The 20,629-nt window shown below is 44.2% G+C and overlaps 2 protein-coding genes across 2 annotated transcripts in view; both read right to left on the bottom strand.

Annotated features, from left to right (window-relative positions):
- The window catches only part of map3k15 (mitogen-activated protein kinase kinase kinase 15), a 36,809-nt gene extending 21,840 nt beyond the window's left edge, over positions 1–14,969 (bottom strand). The window contains 12 exon segments of the mRNA XM_070446799.1: positions 988–1,147; positions 1,423–1,535; positions 1,709–1,883; positions 4,744–4,815; positions 4,818–4,895; positions 4,898–4,958; positions 4,960–5,011; positions 6,206–6,399; positions 8,169–8,246; positions 8,360–8,383; positions 8,979–9,118; positions 13,978–14,969. Coding sequence (XP_070302900.1) covers positions 988–1,147; positions 1,423–1,535; positions 1,709–1,883; positions 4,744–4,815; positions 4,818–4,895; positions 4,898–4,958; positions 4,960–5,011; positions 6,206–6,399; positions 8,169–8,246; positions 8,360–8,383; positions 8,979–9,118; positions 13,978–14,305 — 1,475 coding nt within the window. The 5' untranslated portion in view covers positions 14,306–14,969.
- A 485-nt stretch (positions 14,970–15,454) lies between these two features.
- Positions 15,455–20,629, bottom strand: part of sh3kbp1 (SH3-domain kinase binding protein 1) — a 29,121-nt gene continuing 23,946 nt past the window's right edge. Inside the window, 6 exon segments of the mRNA XM_070446798.1 lie at positions 15,455–16,040; positions 16,223–16,286; positions 16,377–16,603; positions 18,399–18,428; positions 18,430–18,469; positions 20,201–20,320. Of these exon segments, the coding sequence (XP_070302899.1) occupies positions 16,002–16,040; positions 16,223–16,286; positions 16,377–16,603; positions 18,399–18,428; positions 18,430–18,469; positions 20,201–20,320 (520 nt within the window). The 3' untranslated portion in view covers positions 15,455–16,001.

Raw genomic sequence — 20,629 nt, 5'->3', positions numbered from 1 at the left:
TCCTGGAAAACATGCTTCAATCTAGCTGTCAACACTATCAAGCCTTATCATGACCTATTATAAGAACTATCGACACCCACAGTACATCAACTTGGCTGGAAATATCTATGAGCCTCTTCTATCCATGACTCGTTAAGAACGATCTGGACATCCACATCCAACACTAGCTGACAATATAGAACTGCAATCGTACGGCAGATGTAATCACTTAGCAACCATCAGTCCAGAACTAGCTGTAATATAGACAGCATGATCATGACGCGAAATCTGACTCGGCCTAGAACATCGTCAGACTACCTCGAATCTCTATTAGAACTGATCCATGATTAGAATTTAGTATATTTTAGCTGTTATTAGAACAATGAGCAGACACTGAATATAGATGAGCATGTTGTATCAGCATCGAAAGGTATCTCTTTGTTAGTGTTAGTTAGAACCCGAATCAGTCAGAACTACTAAATAAGAACCTGAATCGCTGAGCAAGATAAAGAAACATCGAGTCTCAGCGAACTATATAGAGCTGATAGATCAATATTAATAGATACGGAAAATGGTTCTCAGAACTACGACATATTAGCAGCTTTATCGACATGACTTAGAACTATGACGGGTCACACTACAACTGAATATAGAGCCTGCTGAAACTCATGGATTTAGCAACATCGTGTCAGACTACTGAATTATAGAGCATATCTGATCATGACTAGAACATGCGTCCAGAGCATAAGAGAAGCGAAGAGGACGGGATGGGAGAAAACAAAGAGGAGAGAAAAGAGAGCGATGAGCCATGGAGAGAGGAGGAGGAAAGACTAATAGGAGTGAATAGAGTAGAGCGAGAGGGAGAAAACAAACGAGCAGAGAAAAAGGACAGAAAGAGGATGAGTGGAGAAAACAAAAGAGGGAGAGAAAGAGAGGAAGAGGGAGGGAGTGGGAGAAAGACAAAGAGGGAGAGAAAGAGAGGAAGAGGGATGGAGTGTGTGTGTTTACCAGATGGGTGGTTTGAGTTTGAAGAGTTTCTCTGCGGCCTGCGTAGCTTTAGGGATGTCGTTAGCCAACATGCTAACGGTGAAGAACTGACCGACATCCCAGTAGTTATTCATCTTCTCTAACGAGCCCTTACGACCCAGGAGACTGTTTAACCTTACACCTGGGAGGGGGCGAGAGGTTAGAAGGAGAGAGAGAGTTTTTTATTGTTTATTTCACTTGTATTTATTATCTATTTCACTTGCTTTGGCAATGTAAACATGTTTCCCATGCCAATAATGCCCCTTGAATTGAATTGAGAGAGTGAGTGAGAGATAGAGAGAAAGAGAGATGGAGAGAGAGAGTCTAAACAACAGGGAAGTGAGTATTGATCCCTGGAGAACCCCAGTGGTGTAGGGGTTCGGTGCAGGATTTAAGGGTGTACTGTAGAGTTCTTACCTATCTTCCTCAGCTCGATGGAACTCTCAAACTGTTGTCCAGCAACAATGAGCAGAATAGCCAGATTGATACCAGAGTAGAGAGTTGGCTGGAGCTCAAAACCTTTCCTGTACCTAGAGAGAGAAAGACAGAGGGGGGAGAGGACGAGGAATTTTATTTTGACCATTTACAGCCTACTTGGCCCCCTTCTTGGAGACAGTGCCTCATGGACCGCCTGTCTGCTCCTGGGCTTCAGTCCTGGTAAACTTGTGGATGCGTTGAGTGTGTCTGGGTGTGTTTGTCTCACCACTGGATGGCGTTGTCTCTGTTCTTGGTGTCTTTACAGTCAGAATCCAGAAAGATGTCCTTGTAGATCCGTCCACACAGGCAGAACATGTCTGGAGCCGGGTGGTCACATGACCGTAACACCTGTAACATCACACCTAGAGCCTGCTCTCTGTCCCCCGGGCTGTTCCTCCTATATAAACAAGAGTTCGGTCTCTGGTTAAAAATAAGAAAGTCAGCACACACTGCAGCCCACGAGGACCACTCCTGTTTGCTAATCCAATCTTCAAGGGGAATGGAAAGATTTTACAAGCTATGTCATATGAAACAATCTATACAAACCCCACATAGATGGTCTGGGTGTTTGTCAGATAAACATTCCTACTTTCAACATTTACATTTCTGAACCCTATGATCATGAATGCTAATTTGGGACTGGGAACCGCCATTAATATTTCCATGTTAACAAGCAGCTCTCACGTCCCGATATGAAGCTAAAGCTGTATTTGCATTGAACCCTTGATGTCCATTGTGCAACATAGCTAAGCCTTGTTAAACTTCAAAGTAAACAACGGTCACTTTTATTATTGCAGTAGGCTATAGCTACAGGCTATGTATGCATAGGCCTTTAACTGGCTCTTGCCTGTGGATGACGGGCTCCATATCTAGTGGGCTTCTAAATACAGTGGGGAGAACAAGTATTTGATACACTGCCGATTTTGCAGGTTTTCCTACTTACAAAGCATGTAGAGGTCTGTAATTTTTATCATAGGTACACTTCAACTGTGAGAGGCGGAATCTAAAACAAAATTCCAGAAAATCACATTGTATGATTTTTAAGTAATTAATTTGCATTTTATTGCATGACATAAGTATTTGATACATCAGAAAAGCAGAACTTAAATACTTTGGGTAAGAATTCGTTTGCAATTACAGAGATCATACGCTTTCTCTTGTAAGATCTGTGACCAGGTTTGCGACCACACTGCAGCATGGCTTTCGTCCACTTCACTCCACTACTATAGCCTTCTCCAGATCCTTCAGGTTCGGGGCTGTCGCTGGGGCATTACAGCTTCAGCCCTCAAAATATTTCTATCTGGGTTCAGTCGTAGCACCTGGCTAGGCCACTTCAAGGACTTGAATGTCTCTTTACGGAGCCACTCACTTAGTTCCTGGCTGTGTGTTTTTCGTCCGTTGTGTGCTGGAAGATCCAGCCACGCCAATCTTCAAGCTCTTACGGAGGAAGAAGGTGTTGTGGCCAATGATCTCTCGATTACATGGCCCCCATCCTATCTCTTCCCTCAATACGGTGCATCATCTTCCCCTTTTCAGAAAAGCATCCCAAGAATGAGTTTCCACTCCAAGCTTCACTGTGGGATGGTGTTCTTGGGGTTGTATCATCTTCTTCTCACCCAAACACGGCGAGGAGTTTAGACCAAAAGCCTATATTTTTGCTCATCAAACCACCATGACTTCTCCATCCTCTCTGGATCATCCAATGTCATTGCAAACTTCAATGGGCACATGCGCTGGCTTAGCAGGACTTGCTGTGCGCTTGCAGATTTTAATCCATGATGCGTAGGTTATAATGGTTTTCTTTGAGACTGTGGTCCCAGCTCTTTCATCATTGACCAGGTCTGCTTAGTTCTGGCTGTCCCTCACCCCCTTCCTTCGTGATATTATCCCCACAGGTGAATCTTGCATGGAGCCCAGACCGAGGGTGCATTGACCGTCATCTCAACTTCTTCATTTTCGATATTGCGCCACGAGTTGTTGCCTTCACCAGCGCTTGCCTATTCACTTAGCCCATCCACCTTGTGCAGTCTACAATTTTATCCCTGATTCTCTTAACAGCTCTCTATTTGCGCATTGTGGCAGGAGGTTGGAGTCTGTTGATGAGTGTGTGAATGTTCTTTTTATACCAGCTAATGACAGTCAAACAGGTGCAGTTAATACAGTATTGATGGAGAAAGGGGGTTTCTATAAAGAAAAAACGAACAGGTCTGTGAAGCCGAATTCTTAACTGGTTGGTAGCGTGACAAATACTGTATGTCATGCAATAAAATGCAAATTAATTACTTAAAAACAAACAATGTGATTTTTCTATTTTTTTTGACATGCCGTCTCTACACAATGTAATGTACTATATAGATAAAAATTACAGACCTCTAACATGCATTTGTAAGTAGGAAACACTGCAACAAATCGGGTGTATCCAAATAATTCTTCTCGCACTGAGGTACATCCTTATATCTATCTTCACTTTCTCCTGCCCAATACGCACCTCCGCTGGCCTTTCAGGCTGTTTCCTAAATCTTGTTGGGATCCAGGAAAAAGTGAGTCTACAGAACTGTTGTCACTTATTTTTGTACTCGTAGGCCTATTCGACGAACGAACAAACTTGCTCTGCTTGCTACGTTAATAATACGGCTAGCCAAAATGTTTGAAACGAGAGAGACGCATGCTGTGCATCACATTTGTGGTGAATGAAACACATTTGTCTTGTACAGCGCAGACGGTAACCAAAACCAGGCAGAGATCAGTAGCTGCTGTGAAAAAAAAGATCCAAAGAGTTACAAAATTGTTAAATACTCGCAAACACTGAGCAACGAGCATTACAGCCATTATAATGACAAATTCACAAAATTCTGCTCAATCAGGATGTCAAATAAAAACAAAAACATGTGTATACAGTTACATTATCTTGGCGTCCTAAATCCTAGTGCTTCGAGTTCCCCATTCAAGCTCCAGCCGTTGTGTTACTGTATATGGTTTGTGTTGTGTGGTGAAAAATAACAAACTCGATAATAAATGACTTAATTCTCAAAAATGAAAATTCCTGAGCAACCATTACACCATACTTACAGACCTACCTATCTCACGGAGGTTCAGACCGCAAAGGTGCGCGTGTTGTGTGGGATGTGTGGTGGTGTGTGTGTGTGTGTGTGTGTTGTGTGTGGTGTGTTGTGTTGTGTGTGTGTTGTGTGTTGTGTGTGTGTGGTGGGTGTGTGTGTGTGTGTGTGTGTTTGTGGTGTTGTGCGCGCGCCCTGGTACTGTTGAGAGCGAAGAGGTAGTGGAACTGTATCATGGGCTGTGTGGCCAGGTCACAGGTGCAGCATCTCCAGAGCTCTGCACCAGTTTCACCATGGCATTCATAGTCCTGTATGTTCTGTATAGAGACAGCAGGTCATCGATGTCCTGTGTTAGACCTCTGTGTTGTCGATGCGGAGTTTGATACGAGACAGCTCCTTGGCTAGCTCCATCCCCTGGTAACTTATCACGGGCCCTTCCTGATGTCATCAACAGAGTGTCCTTAAATGAGGCACTACGAGAGAGAGGGGAGAGAGGGGGAGAGAGAGGAGAGAGGGAAAGCGGGGGGGAAGAGAGAGAGCGGGGAAGAGAGGGAGGGGGAAGAGAGAGAGAGGGCGTGGGAAAGAGAAAGAGGGGGAGAGAGAGGTGACCAGAGGTGGGTTAGAGAGAGAGCAGGGGAGAGAGGGAGGGGGAGCAGAGGGGGAGAGGGAGGGGGGAGAGAGAGAAGAGGGGGGTGGGAGAGAGAAAGGGGGGGAGAGACTTGATTTCTGTAATGCTCCCACCTTCTCCTACCAGTCAGATGTTGCCCCACACCACCTCTGGCCCATGCTCCCTGCCTGCCTCCAGTGCGTCCTGTCCTCCACGCCAGGCCTGATACTTCTACCCCAGCCCTGTGCTCTTTCTACCCCAGCCCTGAGACTCTTCTACCCCAGTCTGAACGCACTCTCTACCCACCCTGAGACTCTTCTTACCCCAGCCAGCCCTGAGACTCTTCTACCCAGCCCTGAGACTCTTCTACCCCAGCCCTGAGACTCTTCTACCCAGCCTGGACTCTTCTACCCCAGCCCTGAGACTCTCTTCTACCACGCCTGTGACTCTTCTACCCCAGCCCTGAGACTCTTTACCCCACCCTGAGAACTCTTCTACCCCAGCCCTGAGACCCGAGCTCTTCTACCCCAGCCCTGAGACTCTTCTACCCAGCCTGAGACTCTTCTACCCCAGCCCTGAGACTCTTCTACCACAGCCCTGAGACTTCTTCTACCCCAGCCCTGAGACTCTTACTACTCAGCCTGAGACTCTTCTACCCAGCCCTGAGACTCTTACGATACACCACCTTCTATATCCCAGCCTGAGACTCTTCTACCCAGCCCTGAGACTCTTTCTACCCAGCCCTGAGACTTTCTACCCCAGCCTGAGATCTCCCGTCTGAGACAGCGTGGTTCTCTCTTGGTCTTATGTTACATTTCCAGTTCAACTTGGTCAGTAGCCTTCTTTCCATTATGTTTAATAGTGTGTGTGTGTGTGTGTGTATGCGCGTGCATGCATGTCTGTGAGTGTGTGTGTGTGTGTGTGTGTGTGTGTGTGTGTGTGTGTGTGTGTGTGTGTGTGTGTGGTGTGTGTGTGTGGTGTGGTGTGTGTGTGGGTGTGTGTTGTGTGTGTGTGTGTTGTGTGTGTGTGTGTGTGTGTGTGTGTGTGTGTTGTGTGTTACCAGGAGGTGACGTGGATGTCCTTGAGCAGTGAGGTGAACCGGTCGGTGAGTGGCAGACAGAGAGGACTCAGCAGGCTGTCCCAGCTGGGCTGCATGTATTCACTGGCCCTCCTCTGGGCATCGCTCTCACAACACATATACTCATGGTTAGGAGTCAGCACATAGGGGATGAAGTAGTAGTTACCACTGGATGCCTGGAGACAGAAAGAGAGAGAGGGAAGGAGGGAGGGGGCATAGGGAGAAAGGAGGGGTAGGGAGAGATAGAGATATAGAAGGGGTGTTAGGGAGAGATAGAGATATAGAAGGGGGGGTAGGGAGAGATAGAGATTAGAGGGGTGTTAGGGAGAGATAGAGATATAGAAAGGGGGTGTTAGGGAGAGATAGAGATATAGAAAGGTGATGGTAGGGAGAGATAGAGATATAGAAAGGGGGTGGTAGGGAGAGATAGAGATATAGAAATGGGGTGGTAGGGAGAGATAGAGATATAGAAAGGGGGTGGAGGGAGAGATAGAGATATAGAAAGGGGGTGTTAGGGAGAGATAGAGATATAGAAAGGGGTGTTAGGGAGAGATAGAGATATAGAAAGGGGGTGGTAGGGAGAGATAGAGATATAGAAAGGGGGTGGTAGGGAGAGATAGAGATATAGAAGGGGGTGGTAGGGAGAGATAGAGATATAGAAAGGGAAGAAAGGGGTCATTAGATTTGGAGGTCCATTTTTTTACTTAACCTTTATAAACAGGTTAGTCTTGTTGAAATTAATATCAATTTTTCAAGAAAGGTTGATTTGGTCATCAGCTGTTATCCTCGTTAACACTCTGGAGAGCAGGTCATATCCCATGATTCCACAGTGATGGCAGTCACATGGCCGCATTCCGCCATATCGTCACCATAAAGGTTGAAGTTCAGATGCTATGTGTGTATTGGAGGTCGGTAGCTGTTCGGATGGGAGTCAGAGCCAGTGCTTTTTACAGGGATCGTTCCCAAATTACACATTTAATCTGGGCTTTATTGAGAGCCTTGCAGTCTATGACACACACACACACACACACACACACACACACACACACACACACACACACACACACACACACACACCACACACACACACACAACACACACACACACCACAACACACACCACACACACACACACACACAGACACACAGCTTGATAAAGGGAAAACTCTGAATATGTTCACAACAAGTCAGTCCAACAGCACTGAAATCAGGAAGCAGGTATTTGTGTCCCAACCACATAAACTACTCTCTCATAGAGTGCAACACAATACTCCGGAGCCATGTATTTAGAATGTGATAAAAATCTCTGGTATGCACTTCACACACACACACTGACAGTCATCGTGCTTTCTCATCCCAACACACTTCTAGGGGCAGATACTAAGGTGAGGTGAGTAAGGTCCACACACACACACACACACACACAACACACACCACAAACACCAACACACACACACACACACCACACACACACACAAACCACAACACACACACAACACACACACACACTACACACACACATCTGGTGAGCAAGGTTATCATAAGACACCAGCAAGCACGAAAGCACAAAAGTGGAGACAAAAAGGGAGTTCCACAGTCATGAGGCATCTACGGCGTAGGAGGGTAAGGTTAGGGTGAGCTGGGTCAGAGGTTAGAGTTAAGGTGAGCAGGGTCAAAGGTTAGGGAGAGCAGGGTCAGAGGTTAGAGTTAAGGTGAGCAGGGTCAGAGGTTAGGGAGAGCAGGGTCAGAGGTTAGGGTGAGCAGGGTCAAAGGTTAGAGTTAAGGTGAGCTGGGTCAGAGGTTAGAGTTAAGGTGAGCAGGGTCGGAGGTTAAGGTGAGCAGGGTCAAAGGTTAGAGTTAAGGTGCTAGAGACTCTGCCCCCCTCTATGGCAAAGGCATGTGTTAGACCGGAGGGGACTCCCAGGGTAATTTGCAGCAGTACCTACTTTGTTGCGTAATCCAGAGCCTCTGTACTCTGGAGGGAGCTGAACCCAGGGGAACCCTAATGTCTGTGTTCTAGACGCCTTCTCCACAGACACACAGAGTGAACAACACAACAACACAACAACACAGAGATAGAGAGAAAGTTCAGAGGATAAAGATGAAGAAGTATTTTAGTACTCATGCAGGTACTTACAGTGTTTTTCTGTGCCACCATGTCCTACAAAAGAGAGAAATACTTGTAAGAATAAAGTTGAGGAGAGTTGTGAAGTTGAGAGAGTTAGTGTGTTGTAGTAGTGTGCAGTCTATCTGTTGAGTTGTGCTGTTTGGCATTAAGGGTCCCCACACTTACTTCAGTTACAACAACATTCCTTTTTATCACTGTGGAAATAGCTGCCTGACACCTAGTCCACTACAACTGTGGCTAAAGCACACACACGCAGCAGAACAACGAACAACAGACACACACACAGACAAAAAACACACACTGGGCTGTAAATAAACCCAGTCCGCTACGTTGTTCAGAGGATGGAATGCCATCTATGACCTCACAGCCAACGCCCCCTCACCCTACAGTTGCCGTATCTTAATTTGAGCCAGTTTCACACAGCAAGAAAATAATCTCCTTCTGAACCATTCATTTTTTGTAGGGGTTGATGCATTTTTCAGGTAGAGCAAATAAAGTGTGATATTTTAAAGTGGAAATTACAAGTTTTAGAAGTCATTGCCTTTCTGCAGCAACAGGATGATCCAATTGAAATATGGCATCTATATGTACCCATCTTGGATTCCGCTGTGTTTGTGTGTGTGTGTACCTTCAGTGACAGAGCGGTGTCGGGGTCAGTGTCATGGTACAGGATGACATTGTTGGCCATGTCGAAGCTCTCTCTGACACCCAGATGGTAAAACAACGACGGCTGACGGAACACGTCACTCATATCAACTACGGCTATGTCTGGAGAGAGAGAGAGCAGGAAAGGAGAGGGTTAGGGTTCAGAGAAACATATTCTGTCTTCAACAATAGCTGTATTGTAGCGGTAGTGTCTGTATTATAGTATAAGTATCTGATTTGTAGTGGTAGTGTCTGTATTGTAATGGTAATGTCTGTATTGTAGCGTAGTGTCTGTATTGTAGTGGTAGTGTCTGTATTGTAGCGGTAGTGTCTGTATTGAGCGGTAGTGTCTGTATTGTAGCGGTAGTGTCTGTATTGTAGTGGTAGTGTCTGTATTATAGTATAAGTATCTGTATTGTAGCGGTAGTGTCTGTATTGTAGTGGTAGTGTCTGTATTGGTAGCGGTAGTGTCCCGTATTGTACTGGTAGTGTCTGTATTGTAGCGGTAGTGTCTGTATTGTAGCGGTAGTGTCTGTATTGTAGTAATAAAGTATCTGTATTGTAGCGGTAGTGTCTGTATTGTAGTGGTAGTGTCTGTATTGTAGTGGTATTGTCTGTATTGTAGTGGTAGTGTCTGTATTGTAGCGGTAGTGTCTGTATTGTAGTGGTAGTGTCTGTATTGTAGCGATAGTGTCTGTATTGTAGCGGTAGTGTCTGTATTGTAATGGTAATGTCTATATTGTAATGGTAATGTCTGTATTGTAGCGGTAGTGTCTGTATTGTAGTGGTAGTGTCTGTATTGTAGCGGTAGTGTCTGTATTGTAGTGGTAGTGTCTGTATTGTAGTGGTAGTGTCTGTATTGTAGTGTTGTGGTGTAGTATCTGTATTGTAGCGGTAGTGTCTGTACTTGTAGGGTAGTGTCTGTATTGTAGCGGTTAGTGTCCTGTATTGTACGGTAGTGTCTGTATTGTAAGCGGTAGTGTCTGTATTGTAGCGGTAGTGTCTGTATTATAGCGGTAGTGTCTGTATTGTAGCGGGAAGTGTCTGTATTGTAGCGGTTGTGTCTGTATTGTAATGGTAATGTCTGTATTGTAATGGTAATGTCTGTATTGTGCGGTAGAGTCTGTATTTGTAGTGGTAGTGTCTGTATTGTAGCGGTAGTGTCTGTATTGTAGCGCTAGTGGTCTGTATTGTAGCGCTAGTGTCTGTATTGTAATGGTAATGTCTGTATTGTAGTGGTAGTGTCTGTATTTAGTGGTAGTGTCTGTATTGTAGCGGTAGTGTCTGTATTGTAGTGGTAGTGTCTGTGATGTAGTGTAGTGTTGTAGTGTTGTGGTGTAGTGTCTGTATTGTAGTGGTAGTGTCTATTATAGTGGTAGTGTCTGTATTATCGTGGTAGTGTCTGTATTGTAGTGGTAGTGTCTGTATTGTAGTGGTAGTGTCTGTAATGTAGTGTTTGTGGTGGTAGTGTCTGTAATTGTAGTGGTAGTGTCTGTATTGTAGTGGTAGTGTCTGTATTGTATGGTAGTGTCCTGTATGTAGTGTTGTTGGTAGTGTCTGTATTGTAGTGGTTTGTGTCTGTATGGGTGGTGGTAGTGTCTATATGTAGTGGTAGTGTCTGTATTGCAGTGGTAGTGTCTGTATTGTAGGGTAGTGTAGTGTCTGTATTGTAGTGGTACTGGTCTGTATTGTAGTGGTAATGTCTGTATTGTAGTGGTAGTGTAGTGTCTGTATTTAATGGTAGTGTAGTTTTATGTATTATAGTGGTAGTTGTCTGTATTGTAGTGGTAGTGTCTGTATTGTAGTGGTAGTGTCTGTATTGTAGTTGTAGTGTCTGTATTGTAGTGGTAGTGTCTGTATTATAGTGGTATGGTCTGTATAATAGTGGTAGTGTCTGTATTATAGTGGTAGTGTCTGTATTATAGTATACGTTCTGTATTGTAGTGGTAGTGTCTATATTATAGTGGTATTGTCTGTATTGTAGTGGTAGTGTCTGTATTGTAGTGGTAATGTCTGTATTGTAGTGGTCGTGTCTGTATTGTAGTGGTAGTGTCTATATATAGTGGTAGTGTCTGTAATTGTAGTGTTAGTGTCTGTATTGTAGTGGTAATGTCTGTATTGTAGTGGTGTGTCTGTATTGTAGCGGTAGTGTCTGTATTGTAACCGTAGGTCTGTATTGTAATGGTATGTCTGTATTGTAGTGGTAGTGTCTGTATTGTAGCGGTAGTGGTCTGTATTTGTAGCGGTAGTGTCTGTATTGTAGCGTAGTGTCTGTATGAGTGGTAGTGTCTGTATTGTAGTGGTAGTGTCTGTATTGTAGTGTTGTAGTGGTAGTGTCTATTATAGTGTAGTGTCTGTATTGTAGTGGTAGTGTCTGTATTGTAGTGGTAGTGTCTGTATTGTAGTGGTAGTGTAGTGTCTGTATTTTAGTGGTAGTGTAGTTTTATGTATTGTAGTGGTAGTCTGTATTGTAGTGGTAGTGTCTGTATTGTAGTGGTAGTGTTCTGTATTGCAGTGGTAGTGTCTGTATTGTAGTGTAGTGTCTGTATTGTAGTGGTAGTGTCTGTATTGTAGTGGTAATGTCTGTATTGTAGTGTAGTGTAGTGTCTGTATTGTAGTGGTAATGTTTGTATTGTAGTGGTAGTGTCTGTATTGTAGTGGTAGTGTCAATTTGTAGTGTTAGTGTCTGTATTGTAGTGGTAGTGTCTGTATTGTAGTGGTAGTGTCTGTATTGTAGTGGTAGTGTCTGTATTGTAGTGTCTGTATTGTAGTGGTAATGTCTGTATTGTAGTGGTAGTGTCTGTATTGTAGTGGTAGTGTCTGTATTGTAGTGGTAGTGTCTGTATTGTAGTGGTAGTGTCTGTATTGTAGTGGTAGTGTCTGTATTGTAGTGGTAATGTCTGTATAGTAGTGGTAGTGTCTGTATTTAGTGGTAGTGTCTGTATAATAGTGGTAGTGTCTGTATAATAGTGCTAGTGTCTGTATTGTAGTGGTAGTGTCTGTATTGTAATGTATGTATTGTAGTGGTAAGTTTGTATAATAGTGGTAGTGTCTGTATTGTAGTGGTAGTGTCTGTATAATAGTGGTCATGTCTGTATTGTAGTGGTCATGTCTGTATTGTAGTGGTAGTGTCTGTATTGTAGTGGTAAGTGTCTGTATTGTAGTGGTAGTGTCTGTATTATAGTGGTAGGTTGTATAATAGTGTAGTGTCTGTATTGTAGTGTCTGTATTGTAGTGGTAATGTCTGTATAATAGTGGTAGTGTCTGTATTGTAGCGGTAGTGTCTGTATAATAGTGGTAATGTCTGTATAATAGTGGTAGTGTCTGTATTGAGTGGTAGTGTCTGTATTATAGTGGTAATGTCTGTATAGTAGTGGTAGTGTCTGTATTGTAGTGGTAGTGTCTGTATAATAGTGGTAATGTCTGTATAATAGTGGTAGTGTCTGTATTGTAGTGGTAGTGTCTGTTATTATAGTGGTAATGTCTGTATAGTAGTGGTAGTGTCTGTATTGTAGTGGTAGTGTCTGTATTATAGTGGTAATGTCTGTATAATAGTGGTAATGTCTGTATTTGTAGTGTGTAGTGTCTGTATTGTAGTTGTAGTGTCTGTATAGTAAAGTGGTAGTGTCTGTATTGTAGTGGTAAGTGTCTGTATTATAGTGGTAATGTCTGTATAATAGTGGTAGTGCTGACAAGGTTTTCCGCTCTTCAGAGTTGTGTTCAGTGGGTTTTAACCTAGCCACATTTTTGACAAGAGAAATGAAAATGAGTGTTTCTTGTTGGACAAGTTCAGGTAACATTAGTAGATCCTCTGTTGCAAAATGTTTTGTCCTGTTTCCTGCCTACCGACAGCAGCCCTGGTGTTGTTGTTTGGTCACCCGGCTCGGGAGCAGCTGTAGGCGAGGTGTGGACAACATAATGGTATGGTATAAATAGAAATGAAAGCAGTCTGAGGATCATCTTACACAGCCATGCTGCCGCACGCGCGTGTCGACTCCTTGAGTCTTATTAGAGAGGGCAAGGGAGTGAGAGAACGCAGCACAACATGTCAGTGTGTCATAGCCATCATCATCATCATCATCACCATTATCATCATCACCATTACCATCATCATCATCACCATTACCATCATCATCACCATTACCATCATCATCATCACCATTATCATCATCACCATTACCATCATCATCATCGCCATTATCATCATTACCATCATCATCATCATCACCATGACAGTGTTAATGTTGTAAGCCGACCCATATAACAAAACCATCACGTGTTACTAGGAAGTGGGTCAATACAGCATGATACCAACGGCACACGCAACAAGGCCAGTCTGTCGCACACGCACACACACACACACATACACCAATGCCAGATAGTCACATTACCGGCTGGCAGGCAGGCAATGTGTTCCTGGAGAGCTAGCAGGCAGGTAGGGATAGGGCAGGGGTTAGTAGGGTTAAGGTTAGGACACCAGACCAGAACAAGGAAATAACATGTGGCCTTAGTGTTCGTTGCTGCATAAATAATATGCTGTAAGATAAAGTACACTATTCTTTTTTCCTATAAGTTTGTCTATATATTTTCTTATACAGTTTCCAGTCTTGGAATATTTTAATATATTTTTTAAATCTTTTGTAAAATAAATGAATGGGTATCTATGTGTTGCTGCGTGTGTTCCTGCGCCCTCGTGGATTGTTCCAGTCATTATCTTGCCAGTCTGTTCACCACGTGTGCATACTGGGTGAGTTCATCATCACAATAAAACAATGACAAATCCTATTACCGATATATTATGAATCTCAATCTTCATTAACCCGGCTAAAGCTGCTCATAACTTTACAAATACCATGTATTGTAACCGTTCTTCCTGCAAAAAGCATTTTTCAAAAACCCCAGGAGCAGATCAAAACTCAACTTCAACTGTTGAAATGATTGGGAGAAATAATAATGACACACACACACACACACACACAAACCTGCATCGTAGAAGGTGTCCAGCACCGAGGTCTCTCCAAAGTCCAGCCGTCCGAAGGTGACGGTGGTCAGCAGAGCGCTCTCTGCATCACAGGCTCTCTGCAGACACTGGAGCGCCCCCGACTCGGGGCTGGTCGCCAGCACTGCCTTCAGCCCATCGTTCAGCACATAGACTGCCCTCAGGGAGCGCTGCTTGGTGGAGGGGCTTGGGCTGGACACATTCTCCCGGTCCACAGACCCGACAAACACCCCCTCGCGACTCTCCCCCCCTCCTCCTCGACCCTCTCCCCCTGCTTCGGTCGCCGGCGCACTCTGACCAGCCGTGTCCATGGCCCCAGGGATGAAAGCGGAGTCTGTCTCTCTCTTCCTCTGTTTTCCTCTCCTCCTGAGGATTGGAGCTGAGCTAGTGTCTCAGTGCACCTGTCGCCTGGGGAGTCGTGTGGGTCTGACTCTGTCCACCGACTGCACCTCACACATCATTACCTTACTGTGTTACCAACCAGACCAGATCAGGCTAGTTCAACACTATCACACAGAGACGAGGGGGGGAGTAGTGAGCGAGCGAGAGAGAGAGAGAGAAAGAGTTATATGATGGCTCTGAGAAAATGTGTCAACAATCAGAAAGTCAGCAAACCGGCTGTCCGCTGCCTAGTGCCCGGTGGAGCGTGTGAATCTGTCGATCCAGACCTCTCCTCTCCGGTTCCGTCAGACGCTGCACCGCTTGTTCCCACAAATACTCACACGCTGGTCTGGACGGGGTGTGTGCATCTCCTCAGGCTCTGTCCTTCTACAACACACACACTCTCACACACACACGCTCTTCAAAACAGCGTATACTTCCCAGAGGTACTTAAACAGCACACATAGACAGTTGGGTTGTAGAGCTCTCTAGCAGGACTGAAGTGCTGCTGCCGCTACAGCTAAATATAAAACCCTTTCTGTCCTCTGATCTAGCCAGCCAGCCAGCTAACACTCACACACTCACATACACAGTCAAGTTATTTTGAGTTATGTCCACTGCCCCGAGGACATTCTGGACCTGTCGCACACGATCTCTGTCTTTAGTCAAAGCAACACACACACAAAGACACACACAAATGCACGCACACACACACTACCTGAAGAGACAGAGATGGTAACACACACTTGCCTACAAAACATACACACACAGTAAATACAGCAGTTTAAACAAGCAAGAAAACAGCAGCCTGTGTGCGTGTGTTTGTGTGTGTGTGTGTGTCCAGTGCTCTATGGAGACTCAGTCATGTTCTACCAGACTAATTAACTGAATCAACAGAGTAAAGAGCAGTGGAGTGGCACTAGACACACACACATACACACACATATACACTCACACACAAAACCAATGCACACACGTGTGTGTGTGTGTTTCCAGTTTGGGTTATCAGAGACACAGAGTAACTGATACCGTGGCTCTCCCTGGGGGTAGGGGGACAGACAGAGGCACACAGAAACAGCTTGGTTGATGTTTTTTTATTAAAATCGGCACACATCCATACTCTTCATCTTTAGAACACTGGAATATAAAAGTCTATTTTACTTTCCTGGAGAGCAATGACCAAGAAAAAAACAAGACACTTTCTCTTTGTCATCTGAAAGAAAGGAAGGAAGGAAGGAGGGGAGGAGGGAAGGAAGGAGTCTAAAACCGGAAGGAAGGCCACAGTGAGGGGTTGCAATGGAAACCTTGTAATTTGACACACACAGACACAAACAGGAGGAATAGGTGTTCCAGGTGTTTTGAGTACCGTGGTGACAGACAGGTGAGAACTTGAGGCCACTCCCCTGATGCAGAGCACTCCAATCAGATTGCAGGAAACAAACAAATAAACAAGCCTTTTCAACACAAACAAACTAACAGACGGAGTGAGGGATTGGGAGCGTCTGTCATTTTTGTTGTTGTTTTTTGGCACAAACTAGTTCAGCTGAACCCTGCCTCGGGATGATGTTAAACTCTGGCTGCAGTGTGTGGTGATGTCATCAGTGTGCGCAGCGGAGGGGTGAAGGGTCATTTAGCTAAACTCTTCTTAATCTGCTCCACCTCTATCTGAAAAACACAAACACCAAATGTATAGATAAGATGAAATTGTATCAGTAGTGAATGTTGTTAACCACTAGACAGGGAGCATCACCATGCATGTGTGTGTGTGTGTGTGTGTGTGTGTGTGTGTGTGTGTGTGTGTGTGTGTGTGCGTGTGCGTGTGTGTGTGTGTGTGCGTGTGTATTCACCTGTAGAGTAATGCGGATCCTCTTCTCCTCGTCCAGGTCACTAGACAACTGCTTCATCTCCTGCCTGGGACAGAGACAACACACACTATTAACACACACACACGCAAACGCATATGCACACGCACACACTATTAACACACACACACACCCCTACCTGTGTTGGCTCTTCAGCAGTTCTACGGAGGCTCTCAGCTCTCTAAGCTGTCCTCTCAGCTCCTCCAGGGTGGGTGTCGGCCTATGCTCGGGGGAGGGGCTTAAACCGGAAGAGGTGTGGTTTACAGTTGAAGGGGATGGGCTTGTTGGGTGGAGGGCCAGGCTTCCTGTGGAAAGTGGGGGGAGGACCGCAGGCTTGGGGGGCAGCACACACTTACTGTCAGGTACCTGTGGGGTTTATCAAAAATCAGGATTCATGAGTTAGCCAGCTAACTTACTGTCAGGTACCTGTGGGGTTTATCACAAATCAGGATTCATGAGTTAGCCAGCTACTTACATGTTTATAAAAACTTCAAATGTATTCGGAAAATATGCTTGAAATGGGCATGGATTGATTATATTGTTCTACAGCTACCCATATTCAAGTCTAGGTTCATTAACTTCTTATGGCTGCAGGGGCAGTATTTAGTAGCTTGGATGAAAGGTGCACAGAGGTGCCCATAGTAAACTGCCTGCTCCTCAGTCCCAGTTGCTAATARWTGCATATTATTATTCGTATTGGATAGAAAACACTCCGAAGTTTCTAAAACTGTTTGAATTATGTCTGTGAGTATAACAGAACTCATATGGCAGGCAAAAACCTGAGAAGTTCCACTTCCTGTTTGGATTTTTTCTGAGGTGGCAGATTTTCAACCAAGCTCTCATTGAAATTACAGTGAGATATTGATAGTTTTCACTTCCTACGGCTTCCACTAGATGTCAACAGTCAATAGAACTTTGTCTGATGACTCTAATGTGAAGGGGGCCGAAGGAGACAGGAATTAGTCACCACTGCCACGAGCTGACCATGCTTTCACCATGCGCGTTCACATGAGGAGGCTCCGTTCCACGTCATCTGAAGTCAATCAATTCTCCAGTTGGAACGTTATTCAAGATGTATGTTAACAACATTCTAAAGATTGATTCAGTACATCGTTTGACATGTTTCTACTGACTGTTACGGAACTTTTGGACATTTCGTCATGTTATAGTGGACGCGCTTTGTGACTTTGGAATTGTTTACTAAATGCGCTAACAAAGTAGTAATTGGACATAAATAACGGACATTATCGAACAAATAAGCATTTATTGTGGACCGGGATTCCTAGGACTGCATTCTGATGAAGTTCATAAAGGTAAGGAAACATTAATCATGTATTTTCTGGTTTCTGTTGACTCCAAAATGGCGGCTAATTTTATAATATTTCTGAGCGCCGTCTCAGATTATTGCATGGGTTGCTTTTTCCGTAAAGTTTTTTAAAATTCTGACACGGCAGTTGCATTAAGGAGAGGTATATCTATAATTCCATGTGTATAACTTGTATTATCATCTACATTTATGATGAGTATTTCTGTTGAAACAATGTGGCTATGCAAAATCACTTGATGTTTTTGGACTAGTGAATGTAACCGCCAATGTAAACTCAGATTTTTTTATATAATATGAACTTTATCAAACAAAACATGCATGTATTGTGTAACATGAAGTCCTATGAGTGTCATCTGATGAAGATATCAAAGGTTAGTGATTAATTTTATCTCTATTTTTGCTTTTGTGACTGCTATATTTCGCTGGAAAAATGGCTGTGCTTATTGTGGTTTGGTGGTGACTTAAAATAATCGTTTGTAGTGCTTTCGCTGAAAGCATATTTGAAATCGGACACTTTGGTGGGATTAACAACAAGATTACCTTATGATATTAAGACACATGTATGTTTGAGGAATTTTAATTATGAGATTTTCTGTTGTTTGAATTTGGCGCCCTGCACTTTCATTGGCTGCTGTCATATTCGATCCGGTAGCGGGTGCAGCATAAGAAGTTTTAAGGAACTGAAAACTTTTTTTTTCTCAATGTTTATCAAAGTTAGTTGCTAACTTGATTGTCCTGCTTTGTAGTATAACCCTCTGGGTATACAGCGCACACACACAACATACACTCTGATTCACAGCTAAGTTACAGGTTAATCATGAAAACAATTCTTACAGTGATGGTGGGAAGTGCTTTCCTCTTAGAGAACATCTACTGGTCTTGGACATAAGGAGTCCTGCTCCTCTCTTCTCTCTTGTCCTTCTCACTCTTCTCCCTTCCACCGCAGAAAGTTCAGCAAGTCAATACTAGACAGAGAAGACTGGAGAGAAGAGGAGAGGAAGGTAGAGAGCGAGAGAAAGAAGAGAGAGAGAGGGTGTCATCAACACGTTACGGGAAAAAGTATGTGTATGTGTGGTGTGTGCAGGCACGTGACAGATAGAGCCTCTATGGGTGCTGGAGCATCTGCTCTTTTTATAAATATAAAAATTGACGTATCAAACTAGATGACTTTACATAAACTCTGAATCTCTAATGATTTGACTATCAAACTAGATGAATTTCATAAACTCTGATCTCTATGATTTGACTATCAACATAGTGACTTCACATAACTCTGAAGTGCTCTAAGTGAGTTTGACTATGGAACTAGAATGACTTCTCATACTCTGGAATCTCTAATGATTTTGACTTCAACTAGATGACTTCACATAAATCTGACATCACATAATGTCCCCTCCCCCGACTCCTCCTCGTTTCATGCAGGAGCTATGCACCAGCGTAGCGGGGTGAGTTTGAAATTAAAATCATCAGTAGTAGGTTACTTTGGAGTTGCTAGCATGTGCTGTCTCACGATCAGGTACAGAGAAGGGGGCAACTGCAGTCCGACTGTCAGTAGCAGAACAAATTCAAATCAAGTAAAGACTAGCTTGTTTTGAAAGCCTAGATAACTAGCTGATTCATCTAGCCTACATTAGCGATGATCCAATGTTAGCCCACTCCAGTAGTGGTTATAGCAAAGATACTTAACCTATCTCCCTTTAATCTTTAGTTCTAGATCACATTCTGCGCATGTATTATTTAACACACATTCTGTTCTAAGAAGCTGCTGCTCCCTTCATGCTCTCTTTCCTCACCCTCTTCTGAACCAGGATGATGTAGCCTACTGTATCTCTGCCTCATATTTCTGAACAGCCGAAATATAAACGCTGCTGTGATTTGAAAAAACATGCCAGGCTATTATGACGGTTACAACCATCTCTGTCTGTTGTCATGGATATTGCAGTTGCACAAGCAGGATGCAGTACGTGCACATTGCATTGGAGCAAAAACAATCTGCGTTTTGTGTGACGATGTAGGCTAATCTTTGTAGTGACTGCCATATAATAACCATTGCCCAGAGTTGCTGAAAAAGAACATGACTACTTTGACTGTCTGTGTCTTGCTTGTGTTTGATATCCTGTCTAGATAGCTGCATGCAACTCCTCACTTGAGTTTTGCATTGGTGCAAAAAAACTATCTCCTAGTTTATAGGAACATGTTGCTCATGTCTTTTGTGTACAACATGTAACTGGRTGCATGTAGCCTAACTCCCCTCCTGAAAAAAGAACATGAAAGTGTGCTTATGCTTAATAACCTTCTGACGCATGGAATGCAGTAGTTAGAACATGTTGACCATGTCCTTTGTGTACAACATGAAGTCTGAAGGCTACACTAGACAAAAGCTTCATCGCTGATCAAGGAGGGGGAAGCGGCAGTAAGCACTGAGCAGCAGCTACGTTGACCCCCTGCCCCACCAAAGGTCTACGCATGGCCCTGTGTGTGTGTGTGTGTGTGTGTGTGTGTGTGTGTGTGTGTGTGTGGTGCGTGCGTGCCGTGCGTGCGGTGCGTGCGTGCGTGCGTGGCGTGCGTGTCGTGCGTCGTGCGTGCGTGCGTGCGTGCGTGCGTGCGTGCGTGGTGTGTGTGTGTGGTACACTCACTGTGCTGATGATCTGGGAGCGTGTCTGCGGTCGGAGACTCTTGGTCTCATTGCGCGTCGATGGTTTAGTTTTTCTGTAGACAAGACTACAGAGTCCAAGTCAACCACATCTACAGACCACACACACACACACACACACACACACACACACACACAACACACACACCCACACCACCACACCACACAACACACACACACACACACACACACACACACAACACACACACACACACACACACACCACCATACAACCATTATAAGTTATCTATAGGAATCAATCTAACATTTAACCAGAGACTTAGGCAATCAATCAAACAAACACACACAGTTTCCTGATCTATAAGAAGGCTAGGGTTGCTAATTCCTTGCATATGGACAGAGAGATGAAGAGAGAAGCCAAACCTCTGTCTCTTGAGTCAGCCGAGGCTCC

Source organism: Salvelinus sp. IW2-2015, linkage group LG14, assembly GCF_002910315.2.
Source record: "Salvelinus sp. IW2-2015 linkage group LG14, ASM291031v2, whole genome shotgun sequence".
Lineage (NCBI taxonomy): Eukaryota > Metazoa > Chordata > Actinopteri > Salmoniformes > Salmonidae > Salvelinus > Salvelinus sp. IW2-2015.
The sequence above is the reverse complement of the archived record's forward strand: the minus strand, read 5'-3'. Positions and strand labels throughout refer to the sequence as shown.